Source organism: Artibeus jamaicensis, unplaced genomic scaffold (assembly GCF_021234435.1).
Source record: "Artibeus jamaicensis isolate MK-2021 breed Jamaican fruit bat unplaced genomic scaffold, CSHL_Jam_final contig_518, whole genome shotgun sequence".
In the NCBI taxonomy this organism is placed as follows: domain Eukaryota; kingdom Metazoa; phylum Chordata; class Mammalia; order Chiroptera; family Phyllostomidae; genus Artibeus; species Artibeus jamaicensis.
In genome coordinates, this window is record NW_026521870.1 from 509,129 (window position 1) to 534,244 (window position 25,116).

Here is a 25,116-nt window from a genome sequence, read left to right on the forward strand (position 1 = left end):
CTGCATGTCAGAAGTCTAAAGTGGGTACATAGGATTGCACCCATTCTGAAGTGTTTAGGGAGAATTGGTTCTTTGTTTTTTCTGGCATCTGGAGGCTCTTTACATTCCTTGGCTTGTGCTCCTTCCTCTGTTTTCCAAGCTAGCAATGTAGCATTTTCTCTTCTCTCTGAACTGCTATCTTTTGTTTTTTTTTAAAGAATCCTGTCATTGCATTGGGTTTCCTAGATAATTAGAATAACATCCCCATCCCAAGGTAATCTGAATTCCTTTTTACCATGTAAGATAGCATTCCCAGGGTCCAGGGCTTGTAGCATGGACATCTTTAGGGACTATTATTCAGCCTACTGCAGAGATCTTTTTATACTTTTTACTTTAAAAATAAATATTAAAGAGGAAAAAAAGTCTCTGAGCTCCCAGGCAGAAAGGTAAGTTCACTTACCAAGGAAAGTGAATCTCTGATAAAGACAAATGGAACAACATTTTCAAGAAACTCAAGGAGAGAGGAGTTTCTTCAGATAAGGAATTCTATATCCAGCCAATCTGTTGTTCAGGTATCAGGGCTGTAGAAAAACAGTTTTAAAAATGAAAGAACTCGAGGAACATTATGTTCACAAACCCCTTCAGAATGGTCTTCTACTGACAGTGTTGGTACAACAGAGATGACTGGGGAAAACTACCAAAAGGATTTATGGTGAGCACTAATTTAATTAATTTTAGCTCAAAACTAAAAGATGGGGGAAAAGGTTGAAAGAATACAATATGTAAATTACATGTTCCAGCAGGTTAGGAATAACACAGTTTCAAAGTTAAAAAATGCAAAGAAGAGAGAGAGAGAGAAAGGACAAAGGAGAACAAACTCACTGAGTATTGGAAAAGGAAGAGAAGAGTACCAAAAAAAAAAAAATTCAGAAGTTAAAACTATGAAGAAGCCACATATCCATCTGTATTCTTTTCACTGTTTTCCTGACCACACAGATTTTCTGGTCCATTTTCTGTATCTTTTTTCAAATGTGTTTGACTATGTACGTATCTTTATATGTGCAAAAGCATCTTCCCTTTGCAATTTGCAATAACATGTAGTCTGCAGTATGCTTTTTTCACAAAAAGGTGTAGAGTACAGAAATAAGCATTGCTGGCCCGACCTTCTATCTCACTGAAACATTCTGAAAACCTTTTACTTTAATGGGTGAATTATACTCATTTGTATTTATTGATATAAAGTATGTATGTTTTGCAACTTCATCATGTTAATTTGCTGAATTTCTTTATGTGGTAATTTTGTCTTTCTTAAAAAAAAAATTTGGTAGTTAGAACAGTTTCCATTTTGATTCCAACTGGTTACCTTTCTACTCATACTATACATAATACCCATAGTCCACTTATTTTTCACAGTGTGGCATAAAGGACCAGTGAGACTTTCCATCTAAGACTGGTGATATCTACTGACCCATTTGAAAGTGTTTAAATTGCTTCCAGTTAAATGACTTGCCCATTCCCCACCCCCAATATCCCTGACCTCCTTTATTTGTGTAAAAAAATTTATTAAATTAAAAAATAATAACCACATATTTTATATTTTCCAGTTGAGATTAAATACTTGGAATAAGCAGAAGAAAAAGAATAGTCATAGAAGGCTAGATTCTGACTCAACAAACTGTTGTTGGAATGTCTGTTGATTTTATATAGCTGTTATAAGCAGCTTGGACAATTATGATTTATAGCCTACTGTTTCTCTTTATTAATTTAATTTTTATTTATTGATTTTTAGAAAGTGAGAGATAGATCGATTTTTGTTGTTCCACTTATTTATGCATTTTAATGTTGGTTCCTGTACGTCCCACTACAGGGATCGAACCCTCAACCTTGGCATATTGTGATGATGCTCTAACCAACTAAGCTACCTGGTTGGGGCTTTGAATTCTAGTCTGTTCTCTCTCAATTAATACAGTTGTACTCTGCAACTCTGACTCACCTCTGGGAATTAATAGTTCGTATTTATTTAGAACATTGATGGACTTCTTAGTCAAATCTTAATTGGAAGCTGGTTCCAACACTTAGTAGCTTTGCAACCTTTGTCAAATTAGTTAACCCCTTTGACTTTTAGTTTTGCCATTTGTAAAAAAAAACAAAAAACTGAAGAATAAATGAAAGTCTATCTCATAAGATTATGAAGATTAAATAGGATAAGTTAAGAGCTGGGTTAAAGTAGACAGTTAATAAATATTATAATCCCCTCTCTTCCCATTGTCCTTTGAGAGATTAAACAACAACCTTAAATGGGCAATTACTATGTAAGAAAGTCATATTAATTTAAACTGTCTCAAAGCCTAGGTTGTAATATTTAACTGGTAACAATTTATTTTTATTTCCATTTATAAGAAGTAAGAAAGGTGAAAATGCCTTCTGATCTGTGACGTGCCATCAAGTGACTGTGAGATGGAAAGAATGATCTATTTTTTCGAAGATTTTATTTATTTATTTTTAGATAGAGGGGAGGAAAGGGAAGAAGAGTGGGAGAGAAACTTTGATTGGTTGCCTCTTGAACATGCCCTTACTGGGGTCCAAATTGCCCTTATCGGGGACCAAATCCACAATCCAGTTATGTGCCCCAACCAGAAATCAAGCAGCCAGGATGCAGCTTGCAACTCCTGGTCTTGCAGGACAGTGCCCAACCAACTGAGCCACACTGGTCAGGGCTAGAAATGATCTATTTTGAAGGTCAGCTTGTTAGACTAGGTTTACTCTTCACACAGGTTACTAGTAGCCTATCAAAATTTCCCTTTTTCTGTATTCCTAGAATTTTCATCTGTGCTTACAGATTTGAAAAACTATTTAGTTTTCTTTAGTATATTTAATTGTTCTGGATTTTCTTTCCAGTAGCATTTTAAGAGCTTTGTTAGAGAGTTTTAAAGTCAGAGAAAGTCCTTACAGATCAATACATCTGATGCCTTAGGTTTTGATGTGAAGGTTATTGATTTATTCAAGGTCATACAACTAAATCTTTGGTCTCCCAGGGCAGTCTTTTCACTAAACTATGGTATGTTTTCTTATGAACTGGATTTGACATATGTTAATCACTTCATAGTCCTAGTAATATTTGGGGCTGTTTACTAGTTTTAATTGTGCCCTGGCTGGTGTGGCTCAGTGGATTGAGTGCCACTGGCCTGTGAACCAAAGGATCACCATCTCAATTTCCAGTCAGGGCACATGCCTGGGTTGCAGGCCAAGTCCCCAGTAGGGGACATGTGAGAGGCAGCCACACACTGATGTTTCTCTCCCTCTCTTCCTCCTTTCTTCCAAAAGTAAATAAATGAAATCTTTAAAAAAACAGTTTTATTTGCAAGTAAGATCAGAATGGGGCAGTGGAAGTAGCATGAACTCTGCAGACACCTACAAGGATTTAGTTCTAGCAGCTTAACTTGTGGGCCTCAATGTCCTGATACAATGATGCTTATTTTAAAGAATTTCTATTGAATTAGACATTGTGTATAACAATTGTTATTTAATATGGTAACTGGAACATTGGGTGTTTTACTGAATGGCAGGTAATATTATTTATTTGTTGATACCTTTTGATAGCTTTACAGTTATGATCAGAGAAAAAGTTTTTAAAATAATTAGTATGTGGGTATTGTCATATAAATTTATGTTCTGATATACTCTGTTATGATTTTGCAGAGGTACAAACATGTATTGCATGTATGTATTTTGTTTATAGGGAAATTAAATCTATTTTGTACATAAATTTTAGTTTTTCTAGGGTTCTCTTTTTTAAGTATGGTACATTGATTTTGTATATTTTCAACCCATTATTGCTTTTCTGTTTTCTTTCAGTTCACAGTGGGAAAAGCTACAGAAAGATGATGCAGATCCAGGGCAAATGGAAGGTATAAAGACAATATCAAGACTGTTTCATTACTAATAAACAAGATACTGAGTTAATACTACAGATAACATCAGTCAGAAGTGTTATAAAAGGAAATTAACCTTGTAAGCTATACTGATATTTTAAGTGAAGCTCCAACTTAATAGGAGGAGGTAAAGTTAGTATACCAGTTTTCTGAGTGTTGGAATTTTGTCATACAAAAATCAGGTAGTTTCTATTTTGTTAAATGCTTTTGTTAAAATAATTACATGACAGTTTCATTTAGGTATGTATATTCCTGAATTTTATGGAGTAAAATTTAATCTTATGTTAACCCAGCTTGTGGGATACATTTCAGTTGGTTATGTTTTAAAAGCTTTGTGTTTTTGTTTTCTTTGGTGTTATCCCCGTAGAACAGCTTTTACTTAAAAAAATAAGTGAATATCTAAAATATTCTTATTTAAAAAATAGATCAGTGGCTAGTGGTGAGGGAACTGGTATGGAATGAAGTAGTACTGAGATTGCATTTTGTCTATTTTGGTTTCTCAGTGCTCTGGATATTATACAAGTGATTTTTATGTGTGTGTTTTAATGGAAATAAATAGATGCTGGAGTTAGAAAATCTGCAATAATTGGTCTGCACTGCTCCCTAATTGTGTGATTTTGAACCCAACTCAATCAGTGTCTTCATCAAATGGGAAAAATATCTCGCTTTAAGTTACTGCAAAGATTCAGATATACTTAGCATGATGTGTGACGCCTACTATATTTTCAGTAAATATCAGATTCCTTCTTCTGTAAAAATCAGTGCTGCTTGAGTGACCCAGTTGTTTTGTTTATCTATTCATTCATTATTTCTATTGTGAAAGGCACTGTAGACATGGCTCCTTCAGTGAACAGTATAGCTTGGTAAGAAATATACTTTCAGTATAGTTAACTTTTAATAATATAGGTATAAAGTTACATGGGCCATAAGTGAAAAACACAGAGTAGGAATTCATAGTAGTAGAGACAGATTCTTCCATTTTGGTATGTTAGGGGAGCATCATTGAAGGTTAAATGGGGGATGTGGCTTTGAAGGGTAGGCTGGGTAGGATTTAGAATTCAGAATAGGAGGAGCCAAACAAAAATAATAGAATGAGCAAAGCATATCAGTAATAATCACTACCACCACCACCATCAGTATCATGGTAATTTAAGCCCAAGGAGAAGGCCATTTTGATGAGATAATACCATATGGAAGTCAAAAGATAAGTGAAAAAAAAATGAGATACTTAAAATCTAGTAGTAGCCTGTTCAATACCTTCATAAAAGTTTTTTATTGTATAGGTCTCTCAACATACACTCACGTGGAACTTCCGTATTACTCTAAGTTTATTCTGATTGCTGCATACCTTGCTTCATATAATCCAGCGAGAACTGACAAGAGGTTCTTCCTAAAGGTAATAATTACTTCTTTTTTATTTTGTTAGATCCCATGAATAGTCTGAAATTTTTCAATACCTATAAATTTCTAAGGGGCAGAGATTATAATAAAAAACTACTAAATATATAATTAGGACTTATCCTCTAAAGGCTTTAATTTATGAGCACAACCTAAACAGGAAAAATAATAGTTTCACAGAAGAGTTCAAGTATACCTTAGGTAATAATTCTAGATTTTAAACATACATAAGATTTTGTTTGAAGTATGAGAGAGAGGAGTAATTTTAAGGATGGTAACTTCTTTATTATAGCACAACTGCTACAATGCTGTGCACTCCATACCTCATTATCTAGAACATTTAGGAGCCTCTTCTGCACATATATTAGCTGAAGAAATCCCATTTTAGAATTCTTTTCTTTTTGAAAAAATAATATGCAATTTTACATATTATTAAATATATTTGTAATAAACTTTGTTTTATTTTGCCCATCTCTTTCATGTCTTTCATTTTACGAGGGCAAGGACCACATCTATCTTTTTTCCTATTATTGAATTCCAAATGCTTAATTAAATGTTCTCAATGAAGTTTTTTTTTTAATGAATTAACACCTGCCTTAAGGGTTGAGTAAAAACCCATTTATCTTTATAACTTTTGTTTTTATAAAAATAAATATGTTATAATAAACCAATATAATAAGTTCTTTTTAGGAAGTATCACTATTTTAAGAGCTTTTTCTTTATATATAGAAATAATCTATACAACAAATTTCAGTCAAATCAAGCTAAAATATGTTGATATTTTAAGATGATATCTGAGGTGATAAGCAGAATAAAATAAAAAAGTTTAAGATACATAAATTAGTGTTATCCATGCCATTTTTAAACAAATTGTGTTTTCTGGTTTTGTGGAATACTATCTTTTTTTAATCTTAAAATTATTTTTCTTAATTTCAGCATCATGGGAAAATCAAGAAAACCAATTTTCTAAAGAAACATGAAAAGGTATTCACATTTTAATTTCCATAAGAAAAATTGTGAATTTAGGATACTGTGGGAAGTGGATAATGCATCCTTTTATCTGTCAGTTGGACATAAGGAGTTATTTGTATTGCTACAGTACCATTATAGTACAGTACTAGTATTTTGCTATGTCGAATACAGTAATTGAAGTATATTCAAGGGAGCTTGTATTTTAGAGATAAAAATTAACAACTTTTTCTAGTGAACTAATAGATGAAAAAGATCACTCTGGAGTTTTTAATTAAACACAGAAGATTTTCCTCTTCTTTGAAACATCCACAAAAATGTCATTGAAGAAATAAAAAGGTATATATATAATATATATATTCATTATATATATTATATAAGGAATAAGCAGATGAGAGACCCACAAAATTTGGACTTGCATAGTACATAGATATGCAGGTGACTAAGCAGACCAGAGAGGCTGAATGAAACCTAAACCCCAGTGCAAGCAGGTTTGACCGGAGGAATCTGGAAATGCATAGAAATCAAAGGCACTGAGTACCCTTGAGGGTGGAGGTGTGGGGAAAGAAGTTTAAAGGAGCATTTTTGTTCCTCTTTGTATATCTGTTTAGATATACACTGCTGCCTTTGTTGGACTATAAAGTTTGACCTACAAACTTGGCACTATAGAAGCTGTGACTTTTGTTTCTTACTCTTACTCTTAAAAACTCAGGATATACTTCTAAATTGATAGTGTTTTCTTAGGACTTTGAAGACATTGTTTTACTGTCTTCTGGCTTTAGTGTTCCTGCTTTAAAAAGTCTGTTTGTTTTTTCAATTTATTTGTGTTTTCTCTAGCTACTTTTAAGTTCTTTTCTCCTTTTACTTTAGTGTTCTTATAGCTTCACTGTGGTGTGTTTGGATTAAAGTTTCCTTTACTTGGAATTAGTTTTGCTTCCTGAATTTGAATAGTGATGTCTTCATTTAGTTCTCATAAATTCTCTGTCATTAACTTTTCAAATATTGTTTCTCCATTCTAACATGTCATTATGATATACTGATTTAGATACATAGATAGTAAGTCTTCTCACTCTGCCCAACTTTTTTAAGTCCTTCTCATTCTTCATTCCCTTTGGTCTCTGTATATGATATTGTGAGTAATTTTTTTCAGTTCTGTGTTGAGATGTTTCTCTTTCATTTCGTCTGTCCTTTGTCTTTTTATATTAACTTTGTAGTTTCAGTAACCTTATTTCTAATTTTTAGAAGTTTTATTGGTTCAAGTTTTCTCACTTTTACACTTTTTCTAGTAATATGTTTAACATAAAAATGCCTATTTTATATTCTGTATCTTATCCTGTATTAGAAGTCCTTGCTGGTCTAATTCTACATTTTCCATTTTTGCTGACTCATGCATTTATGCCTTGTTTATTGAACATTTTGTTATTTTTAGATGTTTGCTCAACTTAATCTTTAGAATTTTTGAGACCTGAGGTGTGCTCATTTAAAAAGGTTTTACATTTACTTCTGGGCAGGCACTCAGGAGCACCAATAACCTGGGATCATTTGAAATTCAATTCTTAACTGGTGATTTTTCAGACCACAAGGAGTGTGAATTCTGCCCCAACATCATTGTTAGCCCTAGTTTCTAGTTAAAATGTTCAGGGAAGACTTTTTTCCTCCCTTCACACCATGCCAGAGTCTGGAAGGGAATTTTGATTAATAAATCCATTTGCTTAGGATGGAAAGATTTTCCTAGTATGCCCTTTAACTGAGACATTTTTAATTAGCCTTTCCACCATAGGCAGATTATGTACCCTCTTTTATACATTTGTGACTGCTTTGGATCATAAAGGATTGGTAAGAGAGTACCGAATAGCTAGAATGTTCAGAAAATGGTTTGTGGTAGGGCTTGCCTGCATTTGGGTGCTCAGGAGTGGTGAGGATTGCATGTGCAGTGCTGGGAGAGGAAGACATTTCAGTTGACAAAATGAGTTATGCCAGGAAGCAGATGTGAGGAAGTGTGCGGCTTATAAAATAAATAGTGAAATATAATTGGCTGTCATGTATGGTGAGTTTCAGAGAAAAATCAATTGAAGTAAAATTCTGTAGGAATAGCCTCAACTGACCAATTTCTTAAGGGAAAGAAACCCATCTATTCACCTCTGTGTCTCAGCACTTGGTGATATTTGATGGTTGTTTATTGAAAAAAATGAATAAATTAAATGAATGAATGAAGAAAATTAGAGAATGAATGTAGAAGTAAGAATTTTATCTTTCAGACAGAGAATCATTTAAGAAATTTGAGGAGGGAGATACAGAGTGATGATGAGTGAGGACTGTGAAGGAGCTGGCACTTTAGACCTTCCATGTAGAATGGGTGGATTTGTACAAAACTGGGCAAAAGACAGGGTTGACTGAGGGAGCTGTCTGAGCAAAGACATCATGAAGAAAGATGTCTCTAGTTCTAGGTGAATTCTAGTTCTTCTGATGTTATTCTTAAATATGGCTTTTATAGTAGCAGCCTCTTTTGTCTTTGGTTCATGTTTTAAAATCTGAACTTAACTGAAAGCTCCCTGTGTACACTTACTACCTTCTTTATATTTTTTTTCTCTTTGTTCCTGAAACTTCAACTGAATGCTTACTTTATGCCAAGTACTCTGCTAGATGCCGCAGATACAGTGGAGACTAAATAGCCATTGTCTCTGCCCTCAAGAAGTTCTCCATTTAATCAGGCATCAAGCATTAAAAAGCAAACCACATGTTTGCTTTTAAATCTGTTACCTATCTTCAATTATATAATTCTTTTTCGATGTGTATCACCGGTGGACATGAATTTTTTTTTTATATTTTATTTTTAATTCAGTAAATGCATGTATATTGTACCAGATTATTTGCCAGTTAATCTTTGTGGAAAAGCAATGGTCTTTTTCCTCTCCTACCCCTAGTCCCTTTTCCCACAGACAATTTCTTTCAACTGTTTCTAGTTTTAGTTTTTCTGACATAAGTATTCATAAGTAAGTTTATATTGCTGTCACTGTTTTTCCTTTTATAAGTATCTTTTATTGATTATGCTGTTATAGTTTTCCCATTTTTCTCCCTTTATACCCTCCCCCGTGCAATCCCCAGCCCTCCAGCATTCTCCACCCCATTAGTTCATGTCCATGGGTTGTATGCGTCAGTTCTTTGACTTCTCTGTTTCCTGTACCATTTTTTACCTCTCTCCATCTATTTAATGCCTCCTAATTATGCTTCTTCTTCCTTGTACATTTCCCCCCTATTCCTCCCTTCCCTCTCCCCACTGAAAACCCTCCATGTGATCTCCATTTCTCTGATTCTGTTCCTGTTGTGGTTGTTTGCTTAGTTTTTGTTTTCATTGTTCCTCTTTCTTGTATTTTTTTAGGTTCATTTGTTGATAGTTGTTGATTTGTTGTCATTTTACTCTTCCTATTTTTTATCTTCCTTTTCTTAGATAAGTCCCTATAATGTTTCCAATAATAAGGGCTTGATGATGATGAACTCCTTTAACTTAACCTTATCTGGGAAGCACTTTATCTGTCTTTCCATTGTAAATGAAAGCTTTGCTGGATAGAGTAATCTTGGTTGTAGGTCCTTGCCTTTCATGACTTCAAATACTTCTTTCCAGCCCTTTCTTGCCTATAAGATTTCTTTTGAGAAATCAGCTGATAGCCTTATGGACACTCCTTTGTAGGTAACTTTCCTTCCATCTTGCTGCTTTTAAGATTCTCTCTTTGTCTTTAATCTTGGGTAACTTAATGATGCTGTGTCTTGGTGTGTTCCTCTTTGGGTCCAACTTCTTTGGGACTTTCTGGGCTTCCTGGACTTCCTAAAAGCCTATTTTCTTTGCCAGATTGGGGAAGTTTTCCTTTGTTATTTATTCAAATAAGTTTTTGATTTCTTGGCCTTCCTCTTCTCCTTCTGGCACCCTTATAATTCAAATATTGGAATGTTTCAGGTTGTCCCAGAGGTTTAGAAGACTCCATTCACTTTTTTGAATTCTCATTTCTTCATTCTGTTCCAGTTGGATGTTTATTTCTTCCTTTTGTTCCAAAGCATTGCTTTGAGTCCTGGTTTCCTTCCTGTTCAGGAAGGAACCTGGCTGGTTCCCTGAATATTTTGCTTTGTTTCATTTTGGGTATCTTTCATTTGTTCTTTCATTTCTTGACCAAGCTGAATCAGTTCTGTGAGCATTTTGATTACCAGGGCTTTAAATTCTTCATTAGATAGGTTAGCTATCTCCTCATCACTTAGCTCTCTTTCTGAGCTTTTGCTTTGTTCTTTAATTTGGTCCTATTTTTTTGTTTGTTTGGGGCCCCTCTTCAGGGGGCAGGGCCTTAGGTATTCACCCAGGCGGGGCAGACCTCCTTGCTGCACTGCAGCACTGCCTATGGGGGAGGGGCCAGAGAGGGAACAATGCAGCTCACCTGCTCTTCCCTAGGACACTTTTCAATAAACTTTCTTGTGAGCCCGGGATTTTCTCCCTCCAGTAACTGCCATAGTCCACAGCCATCTATGATTCTCAATTTCCCCTTAAATCAGCCCCTCCTGCTCAGCCTACCACCTTGGCTAATTTTTTAAATAGGTTTTCAATTTCTTGCTCTCTTCTCTTTCTGATACCCCCTTGCAGGGAATGTTGTTTTGCTTGAGGTTGTTCCTCAAGCAAAGCTCCTTACACTATCTTAATGTTTTTGAATTCTGTTTACTTTTTGCTGTTGTGATTGTGTGTTTTTTGCATCCTTGTATTCCAAATCGCTGCTTTGAGTCTCGACTCCATCTGCACTACTGTTGATTCCTTGTAAATTATTCTTTATTTCAGTTAGTGTATCCTTCATTTTTGGCTGGTCCTTTTTTATGCTTTTGATGGTCTCACTAAATTCATTGAGCATAATTTTAAGCAGTGTTTTAAAGTCTGCATCTAGTAGATCACTTGTTTTCATTTTCTGTAGTTCTTTTCCTGGAGTATTGTTCTGTTCTTTCATTTGGGACATGTTTCTTTGCCTCCTCATTTTGGCAGCCTCCCTGTGTTCATTTCTATGTATTAGGCAGAGCTGCTGTGTGTTCCAGGCTTGGTAGAGTAGTAGGTATTGTGTAGGGTCCAGTGGCACAGCCTACCTCATCACCCACGCAGGGCACTCGAGGTGCATCCTTAGGTGGGCTACGTACACCTTCTTCTTGTAGATGATTGCTGTTAGCATGTCAATGGGAGGGATTCACCCACCTTCCCCTGTATCCCAGCTGATCAGCTGCAAGTACTTGCAGTGACCACTGACCACCATGGAGCATCAGCTGTAACGGGGCCCACCCCATAGAGTAGGACTTACTTTAGTGGGGCTCTGGTGCCCACAAAGTTTGCTTCTTATGTATGTTGCATGTGGAGATGGTTGTATGGTGGTGCTTCATTGTGTTCAGAGCTGTTCATTTGGTGTTCTGGCTGTGGAGCCTCCCAGGAGGTGTAGGCTAAGGTTAGCCTTTGCCTGTGTTCTGCCTGGGGCCACCTGGCATGAGCTACAAAGTGAAGGGCAGATGGCTGCTACTTGTGCTAGGCTTGGAGGTGCCCAGGTGAGGCTAGGCTGTGAACCAGGGCTAGCTGCTGCTAGTGTTGAGCCTGAGGCACTTAGCGGAGGGTACAGAGTACACACTGAGGCATGTGCTGCTTATTTGAGAGGTGTTAGGAGAATCCGAAGCATGAGCAAGACTAGTCATTCACGTGGAAAAGCCACTGGAAACAGCTTGGGTGGGGCTGGGCTTCAGGGAATCACTGTGATGCAGCAAACAGTCTGAGCCAGGTTGATGGAATCTCAGCTATATGGTGCCCATTTGCTGGCTCTGTGAGGAGAGGGCTCATCAAAGGAACAATGGCCTCTGCCACCATTTCTCTCTGGAAAAGCTGTCCCCCCAGCTCTCACCCTGATGCCAGACAATTCAGTTCCCCCCTGTATGTCTCTGGTGTCTTTCACGCTGCTGCCCCAGCACTGGATCTCAGAGGAGGTGAGCCTGAGTAAGTCCATGCACTGGCCATAAATGGAACTGCCTGGGACTCCAGAAGCCCTTTGCCTTCCTCAATCTCAATCCCTTCTGGTTTTTACAGCCAGAAGTTATGGGGACTTCTCTTCCTGGCACTGGAACCCTGGGCTGGAGGCTGGGATCTCCAGCTCAAACCCTGGTGTGGGGCTGGGACCCCTTGCTCCTCAGGGGGGACCTGTGCAGCCAAGGTAGTCCTCCCAGTTTTTATTCACCACACATGATTGAGGAACCAGGTTATTTGTGTCTCTGCCCCTTTTACAAGTCTTGATGTGGCCGCCTATTTAATTCCCTGTTGTGGGACTTCTATTCAGCCATATTTCAGGCAATTCTGAATGATGGTTGTTCTGTAGTTCCATTGTAATTTTGTTGGGATTGTGGGAGGAGGTGAATATCCCATTTATTTACCTACCCCACTATCTTGATGGGAAGTTCAATGCTGTATATTATTTATGGACATGTATGTAGTATAAAAACTCATGATAGTGATAAAAACACCAAATTTGGGTAGTAGTTTCTTTTATGCAGGGAAAGAGAGAATTGGATGTAAGAGGAGTGAAAGGGAGCTTCAGCTTATCTGTAATGTGACCTAATGTTTTATTTCTTTGTATTGCGTCTTAGGGTTTGATAAAATTTGAGGTTTCATTGGTACTGTCGTTACTTTCTAAATGTTTGAAGTAGGTAATGAAAGCATACACAGTTTAAGACTTGCAAAATATTTTCTGAACTATGTTTTAGATATAAATAGCTGAGGTAAATATATCTTCATTTTGTAATTCTAGGTAGATGTTTTCCTTTACAGTCATTCTTTAAAGAAATAGTTATTTTTTGCATGTAAATGTAGCTTCTCATTTTATTTGCCATTGCTAATATAAAGTACTCAAGCACTTACATTGCAGTTTTATAATGACAAGTAATTGTATCACATGATTGTGTATACCAGTATGAACATTAGACAGTGTTTAAACTTTTTATGACTTTTACATTGTTTTAAGCCAACAGCTTAATTATGAAATGTTCTGTTAGTGTTCTAATGTAGTATTTACTATAACTAATGTTTTTTGAACTGTTAATGTTGAATAAGTGCATTTTCCAGTCTGTTGCACAAAGCCAAATGGTGAGAAGAAAGTAGTAAGTTCTAGGCTAGGAGTTAGGACCTTGACCCTGCTTTTTGTTATGTACTATCTTTATTAATGGTGTGTCTAAGTCATGTAACATCTGGTTACTACAGCAAAATAGAGGTGATGTTTAGGTCTAGTCTGGATGACTTGTGAGTTCTTTAATTAATATTTATTGATGCTAAGTCAGAAAATCTTGAAGAAAGTGCTATTATATCAGGTAAAGTTTTTATGTAGGGACTGCAAGTTAGATTTGGTAACATCTTTGGGAAACTATAGGACATAAATATTTCATTATTGGGACTTTATAGTACAGAAAGTGAGTTCTCTGCTGTAAGAAGGAAATCCATGTTCTTTTTTCTTACAGACAAGCAATCATCTCCTCGGACCAAAAATGTTTCCACTAGATAGATTATTAGCAATATTATATAGTATTGTGGACAGCAGAGTTGCTCCAACGGCAAATATCTTTTCCCAGGTAAGCTTTATCTATCATCTTTATTTTTATGGAATTTTCAGGTAGTATAGTTGGTGGAGTTCTAGCCATATAGAATTTTGCTCAGTAGGTGTTACTGTTTTAACTGTGTAATAAAAATTTGTTCTTGGTAAGTAACTGAAAATTCTAAATCTTTAGGGTATTGCTGAAATTTCTTTAGAAGTATAACTGGATGATTAAAAACAGCTCAGTATTACTGGATTTTTCCCATTTTTATTAAAGGAATTTTAAAATTACGATTATAATTTTGATTAAACAAACAAGTGGCTTTGTGATTATTTATGAATTATAATATAAAAATATACTTTAATGAGCCCTGGCTGGTGTAGCTCAGTGGATTGAGCGCAGGCCTGTGAACCACATGATCGGGGTTCAATTCCCAGTCAGGGCACATGCCTGGGTTGCAGGCCAGTTTCCAGCACGAAAGGCAACCATACATTGATGTTTCTTTTCCTCTCTCCTTCCCTTCCCCTCTAAAGATAAATAAATAAAATCTTTAAAAAAAGAAATATAATTTAATGAAAACAAAAGTTTAAAACACTTTTATGGAAGGAAGGAAAGACTTATTCCTCACATATATTCCTTTCAGGTTGATAGTATGCACTTTTTTTAAGTGCTCCTATTTCTAGAATGCTTAAGTTCTCAATTTTTTCACTAGATGGCAGCAGTAGTATTAAAAATAGGAACCACGACATATTTAATAACGTTGATTTTTTTGGTTGCTATTTTTAGAAATATAGTTAGTATTTCTTAAATGATTTACAAAAACAAGAAAAAGCAAATGACATGACTAGTATTTATTGAAGAGCAAAGTCGCATAAGATGTTGCAGTGAGGATTTTGCTTTATGTATAAGTTTTTAGGTTGAGGAGTTTGTAAATAACAGCATTTGCATTTTAATTAACAGCAAATAAATTTGATTCTTGAATGGATGTTAGCCATTGTAATCTAGTGTGTGGTAGTAACTTTTAATTCTTCATTTAACTCAACATCTAAGTTACATAATTTTTATGTCAGCATTTATAGAAAATTTCATCTACCTTTACTGTGTCCTTGAAAGGAGGTAATGTAGTCATTTATTAGGTTATGCATGTAACTAACTAATAGGTGGGTAGATTGGTAGCCTTAGTGCCAATAATTTAAAAACTCCAATTCAGATTTAATCTGTTTTAAAGGGATTTTTTCCTATATATTTTTTAAACTGCTTTTCAAACTTTACATTTTACTTAGCTTTCTTCATTCCATACCTAAATTTTTTTGTGTTTTCGCTGTTGCAATACTGTAAAATGGGAATGACGATTTTTGCTGTAAGGAATTGAGCCTCAGAGAGGTTCAATGATGCTGCCAATCAATGTGACACTTGTAAATCTTTGAGAACTAAAGCCTAAGGAAGTGAGGTACTCCTAAAGTACATGTGAATGTACTTACCAGGTACCCCAAAACTACCTTTATGGGAGGTACAAAGAAGGATAATAAATGGTTTCCCTTTTAGAGAGCTTTTAATTTATTCCTGAGGGATAAAACAGGTATATAAAAATAATGTTTTATGGCTGCAAATGAATCCTAGTTAGTGCTTCTGAGAGATTTAGGACAGAAATCACTTGTGCATTGGGCAGGATGCAAGGTAGATGACTTCACAGAAAAAGCCAAAAAATGGAGCTGAGTTGTGGAGAAAGAGTAGGATTTTTTCTTTAACACTTCTGATTTACATAATGATTCATTCTTAGTACACAGAAATGAGAAAATGGGTAAATAAAAAGGAAAAATAATACATAAAATTAGCTAGCACCTTATTTTTAGTAGATAGACTTTTGTAGACTAGAGGTTTCTGAAGGGTGGATAATATGACCAAAGGGATAGGACTAGGAAGAAACAAGACACATTTGTGAACTCTCAAGCTGGTTTAATTGAGAAATATGTATATTATATCATGGTAGCGGTAGTAGTCATTATTGCAATCCAGTAAGTGGCAGTAGTGCTACCACCACCCATCATACCTTGCAATTGATAGGGCATTTTACATTTTATAGTCTTGTCACATAATAAGTTAATCTTCAAAGAAATTGAAACTCATATGCCTAAGAGATTTGTCCAAGGCTATGTAGTAAATTACTATACTGGTAGCATCCAGATTTGAAGATTTTCCAAGTAGCAGGCTTTGATTATACTTAAACAGTGTCATCTGTCTTTGTTTTCTTTATCTCCTTTTTACTTTTAGTATTTCCCATACTTGTTATTTTTTCAATTACTGTTGACCTGCATTATATTAGTTACAGGTGTATACCCCAGTGATTAGACATTACTTCACTGATCATCCTGGTAAATTCCGTACCCGTGACACTGTACATAGTAATTAAAATATTATTGACTATATTTCCTATGCTGTACTTTACATTCCATGACTATTCTGTAACTGCCAGTTTGTACTTCTTAATCCCTTTACCTTTTTAATCCTTCCCTTCTAATAGCTTTCCCTGTGGCTACAGTCAAAATGTTCTCTGTAACTGTGAGTCTGTTTCTGTTCTCTTTGTCCACTTATTTTGTTTTTAGGTTCAGTTGTTGATAGAAATGTATCTACCAAAGCATTCTGTCATTCAAATGTCTGGTCTTTTTTCCCCCTTCTTCTTAAAGAAGATCCTTTAACATTTCATGTAATACTGGTTTGGTGGTGATGAACTCCTTCAGCGTGTTCTTGTTTGGGAAGTTCTTTATATGTCCAGTTCTAAGTGCTAGCTTTGATGGGTAGAGGATTCTTGGTTGTAGGTCCCCAGTTTTCATGACTTTGCATATTTTTTGCTAATCCCTTCTGGCCTGCAAAGTTTTTGTTGAAATCAGCTAATGGTCTTATGGGAGCTCCCTTGAAAGTAACTAACGGTTTTTCTCTTGCTGTTTTTAAGATTCCCTCTTTGTCTTTAGATTATGATGTGTCTTGCTGTGGGCCTCTTTGGCCTTATCTTGTTTAGGGCTCTCTGTGCTTCCTTGCATATCTATTTCCTTCACCAGATTAGGGAAGCTTTCTGTCATTAATTTTTTAAATAGGTTTTTAATTTCTTGCTCTCTTCTCTTTCTGATACCCCCATGCTGGGAATGTTGTTTTACTTGAGGTTGTTCTTCAAGCAAAGCTCCTTACACTATCTTAATGATTTTGAATTCTGTTTACTTTTTGCTGTTGTGATTGTGTGTTTTTTGCTTCCTTGTATTCCAAATCACTGCTTTGAGTCTTGGCTCCATCTGCACTACTGTTGATTCCTTGTAAATTATTCTTTATTGCAGTTAGTGTATCCTTCATTTTTGGCTGGTCCTTTTTTATGCTTTTGATGGTCTCATTAAATTCATTGAGCATAATTTTAAGCAGTGTTTTAAAGTCTGAATCTAGTAGATCACTCATCTTCATTTTCCGTAGTTCTTTTCCTGGAGTATTGTTCTGTTCTTTCATTTGGGACATGTTTCTCTGCCTCCTCATTTTGGCAGCCTCCCTGTGTTCGTTTCTATGTATTAGGCAGAGCTGCTGTGTGTTCCAGGCTTGGTAGAGTAGTAGGTATTGTGTAGGGTCCAGTGGCACAGCCTACCTCATCACCCACGCAGGGCACTCGAGGTGCATCCTTAGGTGGGCTACATACACCTTCTTCTTGTAGATGATTGCTGTTAGCATGTCAATGGGAGGGATTCACCCACCTTCCCCTGTACCCCAGCTGATCAGCTGCAAGTACTTGCAGTGACCATTGACTACCATGGAGCATCAGCTGTACAGGGGCCCACCCATAGAGCAGGGGTGGGGTCTAGTTCCTACTGAGTTTGCCCCTTGAATGTGATATTTGTGGAGGTGGTTGGATTTACTTTTCTTTGTTTTCAACAATGCTTTTAATGTTATAATTAAGAAATTTTAATGTTTGGCCCAAAATGTCTTTCTATTTTTCAATGAAATTAAATTGTTTTCCATCTTAACAATAACGATAATTCTTTTTCACCCTAACAACCCAAAATATATTTTCTACTTTTCTATCACTTTTGATTAGCAGTAATCAAAATAATAAACTTTGTATAGAATTTGGCTTTAAGAATTGAGATTCATTTGTTGACAAATCACCTAGAACTTGATCTCACTTGATTGCTATTGTGATACAAAGGGTGAGAGGGCTTCAAAGGGATGATGCAACTAACAGTAAGATGTTGTCCCTGGTCAGTAAAATATACAAGACGGTCAAGTCACATATATACCATGTTTAGGGACAAAATGTGGACCTTGGCTAGGTATATCAGTTGGTTAGTGGGTCGTCCTGATATGCCAAGGTTGCAGGTTTGATCGGTTGTCAGGGCACATAAAGAATCAACCAGTAAACGCTTAAGTAAACAGAACAACATATCTTTCTCTCTCTTTTTTCCCTTTTTCTCTTTCTAAAATCAATAAATAAAAATTAATAACCAAGTGTGGCAAAAATCACATATATATACATATATATATGTATATATATATGTATATATATATGAAGGGTATTTCTCCCATATACCTTTTCTTTTTTTTTCCATTGATTCCTAGTGACCTTTTATGTTTTTCTCCTTTTATTCATCTATCAAAACCATACTCTTGTCAATAGAAATGGCAGTTTGCATTTAACCTGGGCACACTTAATTTTTGAAGTGAAAAACAGAAGTGTGACATTTGTATTCGAAGTTCTCATTTGATAGGAACACTAGATGGCAGTGTTGTTACATTGTAGCTTAAGATGAAGTCGGAAACAATTTGTTAATATTGTTTTTGATATTTAGAAAAGCTGTTCATTTAATACATTGGTTTATTTGACTAAAACAAAATGAACTGGAGGTATTTAATGATAATATATGTGGGTACTGTACACACTTTCATGAAAACGGAAATAAAATTAGTAAGGTATTATCTTTACATAAGCATTTTCCATCTGGAAGTAAATTTCTTTTTATTGGCTATAATGGGTTTATATGTGATAATCCTTACTTTTTCTGTTTATTTATTTTATATCAACTGTTTTAAGTATCTTCTTTGTAGCAATATGCTATTGAATATCTTGATTTACCAGTTACATAATTATTTATAATTTTTAAATATAATCAATTTATCAAATGTGTATATATGTTCAAGATCTCTTGAAGCATGTGTATTTCCAATTCATTTTATCTAAACCTATTCTGTAATAAACTTATAAAAATAGTAGTATAAGGAATCTTTAAAGTTACTAAAATTGTAATTAAGAATAATATTCAAATTCATAGCAGTAATAGTAATAGTAGCATTATATTATAGTTGGTATTCTTCTGAATTTCTTTATTTTATTTCTTTTTTAATTTTAACTTTTTTATTGATTACGCCATTACATTTGTTCTGTTCCCCCTCCACCCTGCATGCGCCTCCCCCACTATTCCCCCCCTTTAGTTGATGAACACGTGTCTCAAGTTCTTTAGATTCTGTATTTCCCCTACTATTCTTACCCTCCCCCTATCTATATTCTATCTACTGTCTATGCTACTTATTTTCTGTACCTTCTCCCCCCTTCTCCTTTTCCCACTCCCCTGTTGCTAATCCTCCACATGATCTTCATTTCTATGATTCACTCCTGATCCAGCTGTCCTCTGAATTTGCTTTTGTTTTAGGTGTGGTTGTCGGTAACTGTGAGTTTGCTCACAGTGAGTTCAACATTTTTGTTCTTTTTCTTAGGTAAATCCCTTTAACATTTCATATAATAAGGGCTTGTGATGATGAACTACTTAAATTTGGTCTTATCTGAGAAGCACTTTATCTGTCCTTCCATTCTAAATGAAAACTTTGCTGGATAGAGCAATCTTGGTTGTAGGTCTTTGGTTTTCATGAGATGGAATACTTCTTTCCAGCCCCTTCTTGCCTGTAAGGTCTCTTTTGAGAAATCAGCTGACAGTCTGATGGGAACTCCTTTGTAGGTGACTGTCCCCTTATCTCTTGCTGCTTCTAGGATTCTCTCCTTCATTTTAATTTTGGCTAATGTAATGATGATGTGCCTCAATGTGTTTCTTCTTGGGTCCAACTTCTTTGGGACTCTCTGAGCTTCCTGGATTTTCTGGAAGTCTATTTCCTCTGCCAGAATGGGGAAGTTCTCTTTTATTATTTCTTCAAATAAGGTTTCCACTCGTGACTCTTCCCCTTCTGGTACCCCTATAATTCTAATGTTGGAATGTTTAAAGATGTCCTGGAGGTTCCTAAGCCTCTCCTCATTTTTTCGAATTCTTGTTTCTTCATTCTTTTCTGTTTGGCCAATATTTGCTTTCTTCTGGTCCACTCCATTGATTTGAGTCCCAGACTCCTTTCCATTACTATTGGTATCCTTTGCATTACCATTCATTTCAATTAGTTTAGCTTTCATATGTTTCTCTAATTTGTGACTAAAATCGACCAGTTCTGTGAGGATCCTGATAACCAGTGTTTTAAACTGTGCATCTGAAAGTTTGGCTATTTCCTCATCACTTAGATTGATCGGCTCTGGGGCTCTGAGTTGTTCTTGAGCCATTTTTGGTCTGTTTGCACTGGTAAGTAAGTAAGAGGGGCGAAGCCTTAGTTGTTTACCAGGGCGGGGCCGCCCAGGTTGCTGGTTTGTGACGCTGTGTGTGGGGGCGGGGTCAGAGAGGGAGCAATGGCGGTCCTCTCCGCTAGCCCAGTCCGTTCCCACCACTCGCCCCAGCCTGTTTATCCAAGCAGGATTGTGGGAGCCTGCTGCCCCGCGCCCTGCGGTCTCAATACTAGCCTCTTCACTGGTTTATCTGCATGCAAATGCGCGACCTACCGCAGACAGCCAGCCGTGCCTCTTCCCTGTGTGCACCTCTTCCCTGTGTGCACCTGTAGCTAGCCCGGGATCCAATCCGCGCCTTCAGCTGCTTGAGCGCCACCAGGTCAGGGATCTTTTTGGTCAACCGGCTTCGCTGCTGGCTTACCTGTTTAGCCGAGCATTTGGTCCTTTTTTTGGACTCCGTATTGTCGATTTTCTATGTGGTCTGGTTGTAATTATCGTTGTTAAAAATAGTTGTTCTTGGATTTGGTTGTGCACGGAAGCAAGGTGGGTCCACCTACACCTCCATATTGGCGGAAGTCTCCCCTGAATTTCTTTATTTTTAATTAAATTTTGAATAAAATTATCATTAACTTTTTAATCTCAAAAGGGAATAAAAGGATGTTAGTACATTTAAATTTTACGTTATAATAATTCTCATTAACTGAATTGAAATGTGGTTCTTAAATTTTCTTAGACTTGTAAGATAATTTTTGCTTTATGCAATTGACTGCAGTTTTATGGTCATGACACTGGATCATTTTAAAGCTTTTCATTCAAATAAAATAAATGTAGGCCCATATATACTTGAACTAGTTAATGACAAAGCTTTACTTCTCGTGTTTTCATTTTTTCCCTTCTCAGCATGGATAGAATGTATATACTGTGCAGGAAATGGTAAAGATTATTACTTTCAAAACACTTTGATCAGATATATTGTTGAACAGGTTTTATCATCTTTAAAAGAAATATTATTGAGTTGTCTTCCCCCCCAGAGGTATATTAAAACCAGGTTATGCCTTTTTACTTTTTTCTTGAAGAAAAATGGTAATTTGTTTGCAATTTTTTAATATATTTTATTTGTGTGATTTCTGCATTCTCTCTTGATTATTGTTGCCCACCCTGTCTGGTAGTTAGCTGAAGGTAGTGGAGTACACACAGTACTTTACAACTGTCATCAAGTGTCTTATTTAAAATATTAAGCCATAATGTTTTATTTTCTCAAATAAAGATGATAGAATTGTTGGTGTTTATTTCTAAGATTATTGCTACAGCTTTCTAAAGTGACTTTTAAAAGGAGAGTTATATTTTATTTATTTATTTATTTATTTTTAAAGATTTTATTTATTTATCTTTAGAGGGGAAGGGAAGGAGAGAGGGAGAGAAACATCAATGTATGGTTGCCTTTTGTGTATCCCCTGCTGGGAACTGGCCTGCAGGGAACCGGCCTGCAACCCAGGCATGTGGCCTGACTGGGAATCGAACCGCGGTCGTGTGGTTCGCCGGCTCGCACTCAATCCACTGAGCTACACCAGCCAGGGCTAAAAGGAGAGTTATATTTTAAAAAATTAGGGACATGTATTATATCACATATTATTAAACTTATTTAATTAGTTAATGTTTTAAAAAATTAATTTTGATGGCAATTCACTGTAATTCTATAATTTTGAAGTTTTAAAATAATGTAGTTATTACATTACTACATTAAGAAACAGTGTACTCTAAATTAATATTTAAAAATAGCTAAAAGGAGCACAGTGCCTTAAAAAATAGTTCTTCGTATGTTATTGACAACTTACATTGTTATTTTAATAATTAATATCTAGTTTTGAAATGGCTTCATATTTAGTTGTACATAATTCAATAAGAAAAAAATAGAGGGACTTCCACCAAGATGGAGGCGTAGGTGGAAGTACTGCCTTCTCACACAACCAAATTTAAAAACAACGAAGTCTGAGCAACAAAAACGCGGCCAAACCACAGAAGATTGAATTATACTGAAGTTCAACAACAATGAACCACTCAGCCAGACCTGTAAGAGGGGCAGAGCCAGCAGCAGAAGGGGGTTGGGCAGGAAAGATCCACCGCCAGTGTCCCTCTCTGACCCCGCCCCCACATACAGCATCACAAACCAGTGACCTGGGTGGCCCCACCCTGGTGAACACCTTAGGCTCCTCTCCTCATATGTAACAGGCTCAAACAGATTAAAACATGGCTCAAGAAGAACTCCGAGCCCCAGAGCCAACAAATCTAGGTGAACAAGAAATTGCCAACCTATCAGATGCACAGTTCAAACACTGGTGATCAGGATGCTCACAGAACTGCTTGATTTTAGTCACAAATTAGAGGAACATATAAAGACTAAACTAATTGAAATGAAGGGAAAGGCACAGGAAACCAATAGTGATGGAAAGGAAACTGGGACTCAAATCAAGGGATTGGACCAGAAGGAAGAAAAAATGACCAAACAGAAAAATATGAAGAAACAAGAATTTTAAAAAATGAGGTGAGGCTAAGAAACCTGCAGGATATCTTTAAACACTCCAACATCCAAATTATAGGAGTACCAGAAGGGGACGAGAAAGAGCAAGTGGAAATCTTATTTGAACATACAGTAAAAGAGAACTCCCCCAATCTGGCAAAAGCAGTAGACTTCCAGGAAATCCAGGAAGCTCAGAGAGTCCCAATGAAGTTGGACCCAAAAAGGAACACACCAAGGCACATCATAATTACATTAGCCAAGATTAAAATGAAGGAGGCAGCAAGAGATAAGGGGACAGTCACCTACCAAGGAGTTCCCATCAGACTGTCAGCAGATTTCTCAAAAGAGACCTTACAAGCAAGAAGGGGCTGTAAAAAGGTATTCCAAGTCATGAAATCCAAAGATGTACAACCAAGATTGCTCTACTCAGCTAAGCTTTCATTTAGAATGGAAGGACAGATAAAGTGCTTCTCAGATAAGATCAAATTCAAGGAGTTCATCATCACCAAGCCCTTATTATATGAAATGTTAAAGGGACTTACCTAAGAAAAAGAAGATAAAAAAGATGAACAGTGAAAGGACAGTAAACTCACAGTTATTAACAACCACATCTAAAACAAAAGCAAACTAAGAGGACAGCTAGATCAGGAGTGGAACCATAGAAATGAAGATCATATGGAGGGGTAGCATCAGGGGAGTGGGAGGAGGAGAAAGAGGGAGAAGGTGCAGAAAAAAAGTAGCATAGACGGTAGGCAGAAATAGATGGGGGGGGAGGGAATGGTGGGGGAGGGGTGTGCAGGGTGGAGGGGAATGAAGGGGGAATAGAACAACTGTAATGGCATAATCAATAAAATATATATTTAAAAAAGAAAAAAATAAATTTAAATTTCCTTGAAGGTACTTTCTTTTATAAAAGTATAAAATGCAACCCTGGCTAGTGTAGGTCAGTGGATTGAACACAGGTCTATGAAGCAAAGGGTTGCCGGTTCCATTCCCAGTCAAGGCATATGCCTGGGTTGTGGGCCAGGTCCCCAGTAGGGGGCGCATGAGAGGCAACCACACATTGATGTTTCTCTCCCAGTCTTTCTCCTTCCTGTCCCCTCTAAAAATAAATAAATAAAATATATTTTTTAAAAAGTATAAAATTTATTTTGGAGCAAAATATAATGTACAAATATATTGTTTCAAAAATATACATTTCCATTATAATTTCTTTGCTCTTGGACTTAAATCATGATGTTCAAATATTTTTTGGACTAATTTTGTTACATCATTTTAATTAGTCATCATGAATTAACTTGATCTTTTCTAACAAAGGTAACATTAACTGTAGTAACATTTATATAACCTATGCTTTCTACTCATTTGGGTGTTGGCTTATGAGCCATGTAGAATATATTTAAACTAATTATTTTTATATTTTCCAAATGAATTTTATTAATCAGAAAAAAAATGATTAGTTGTTTTATTTAGGAGAGTTTTTCAAAGCAAATGCTTTATCTCTGCCATAGCTCTAGGAAGATATTTTTGCTATGCATATTAGGGCAGCCAACATTTTATTCAGTCATAAGGATTTTCCCTTCAAATATAGGTTGATGTATAGTAAATTTATATAGTCTCCAATTTAAAGTAGAGAATTTTGTGAATATTAATTCAAAAATATTTAAAAATAAAATATCTTAATCTAATTCAGGCTTCAAATTCAAAGTCAGTTTTTACTTTTTTTCCTAGATGAAATTAAGTTTTTCTTTCTGTACTTAACATTTCATTTAAGAGATATTTATTGAAGGCCTACTGTGTGCCAGGTACTGTGTTGAGTGAAGAGAATACATAAGTATTCTCTTAGGAAAATGGAACTCCTTCCCTCAAGGATCTTACAGTCAGTCTGTGGCTTCCGCTGCCCTTCTTTTGTACTTGGTGTGGTTGCCAGATTCTAGCTTGTACTAGAGTTTTAGTGGTGTGTATATGTATTTAGTGAGAGGATGTACATGCTGAAGTAGCTGCTTTGAATACTTAAGTGAAAGGTAACTTAAATACTTAAAATAACTAAGTAAAAGAACTTTTTACATTGGTAGTCCCTGTCATTTCATAATATATGTATTTAAGTGTCTTCTGAGTAAAATAATAAATCTTTTTTTTAATATATTTTTTAAGATTTTATTTATTTATCTTTAGAG

General features: G+C 35.9%; 1 protein-coding gene across 3 annotated transcripts in view; it reads left to right on the forward strand.

Annotated features, from left to right (window-relative positions):
- The window catches only part of ORC5 (origin recognition complex subunit 5), a 99,629-nt gene that overhangs the window by 46,183 nt on the left and 28,330 nt on the right, over positions 1-25,116 (forward strand). For 2 of the 3 annotated variants that reach the window (XM_037159326.2, XM_037159327.2), the window contains 4 exons: positions 3,835-3,887; positions 5,195-5,307; positions 6,246-6,293; positions 13,782-13,892. In XM_037159326.2, coding sequence (XP_037015221.2) covers positions 3,835-3,887; positions 5,195-5,307; positions 6,246-6,293; positions 13,782-13,892 — 325 coding nt within the window. The remainder of the gene's footprint in view (positions 1-3,834; positions 3,888-5,194; positions 5,308-6,245; positions 6,294-13,781; positions 13,893-25,116) is intronic. The other variant, XM_037159328.2, reaches the window with a different exon arrangement.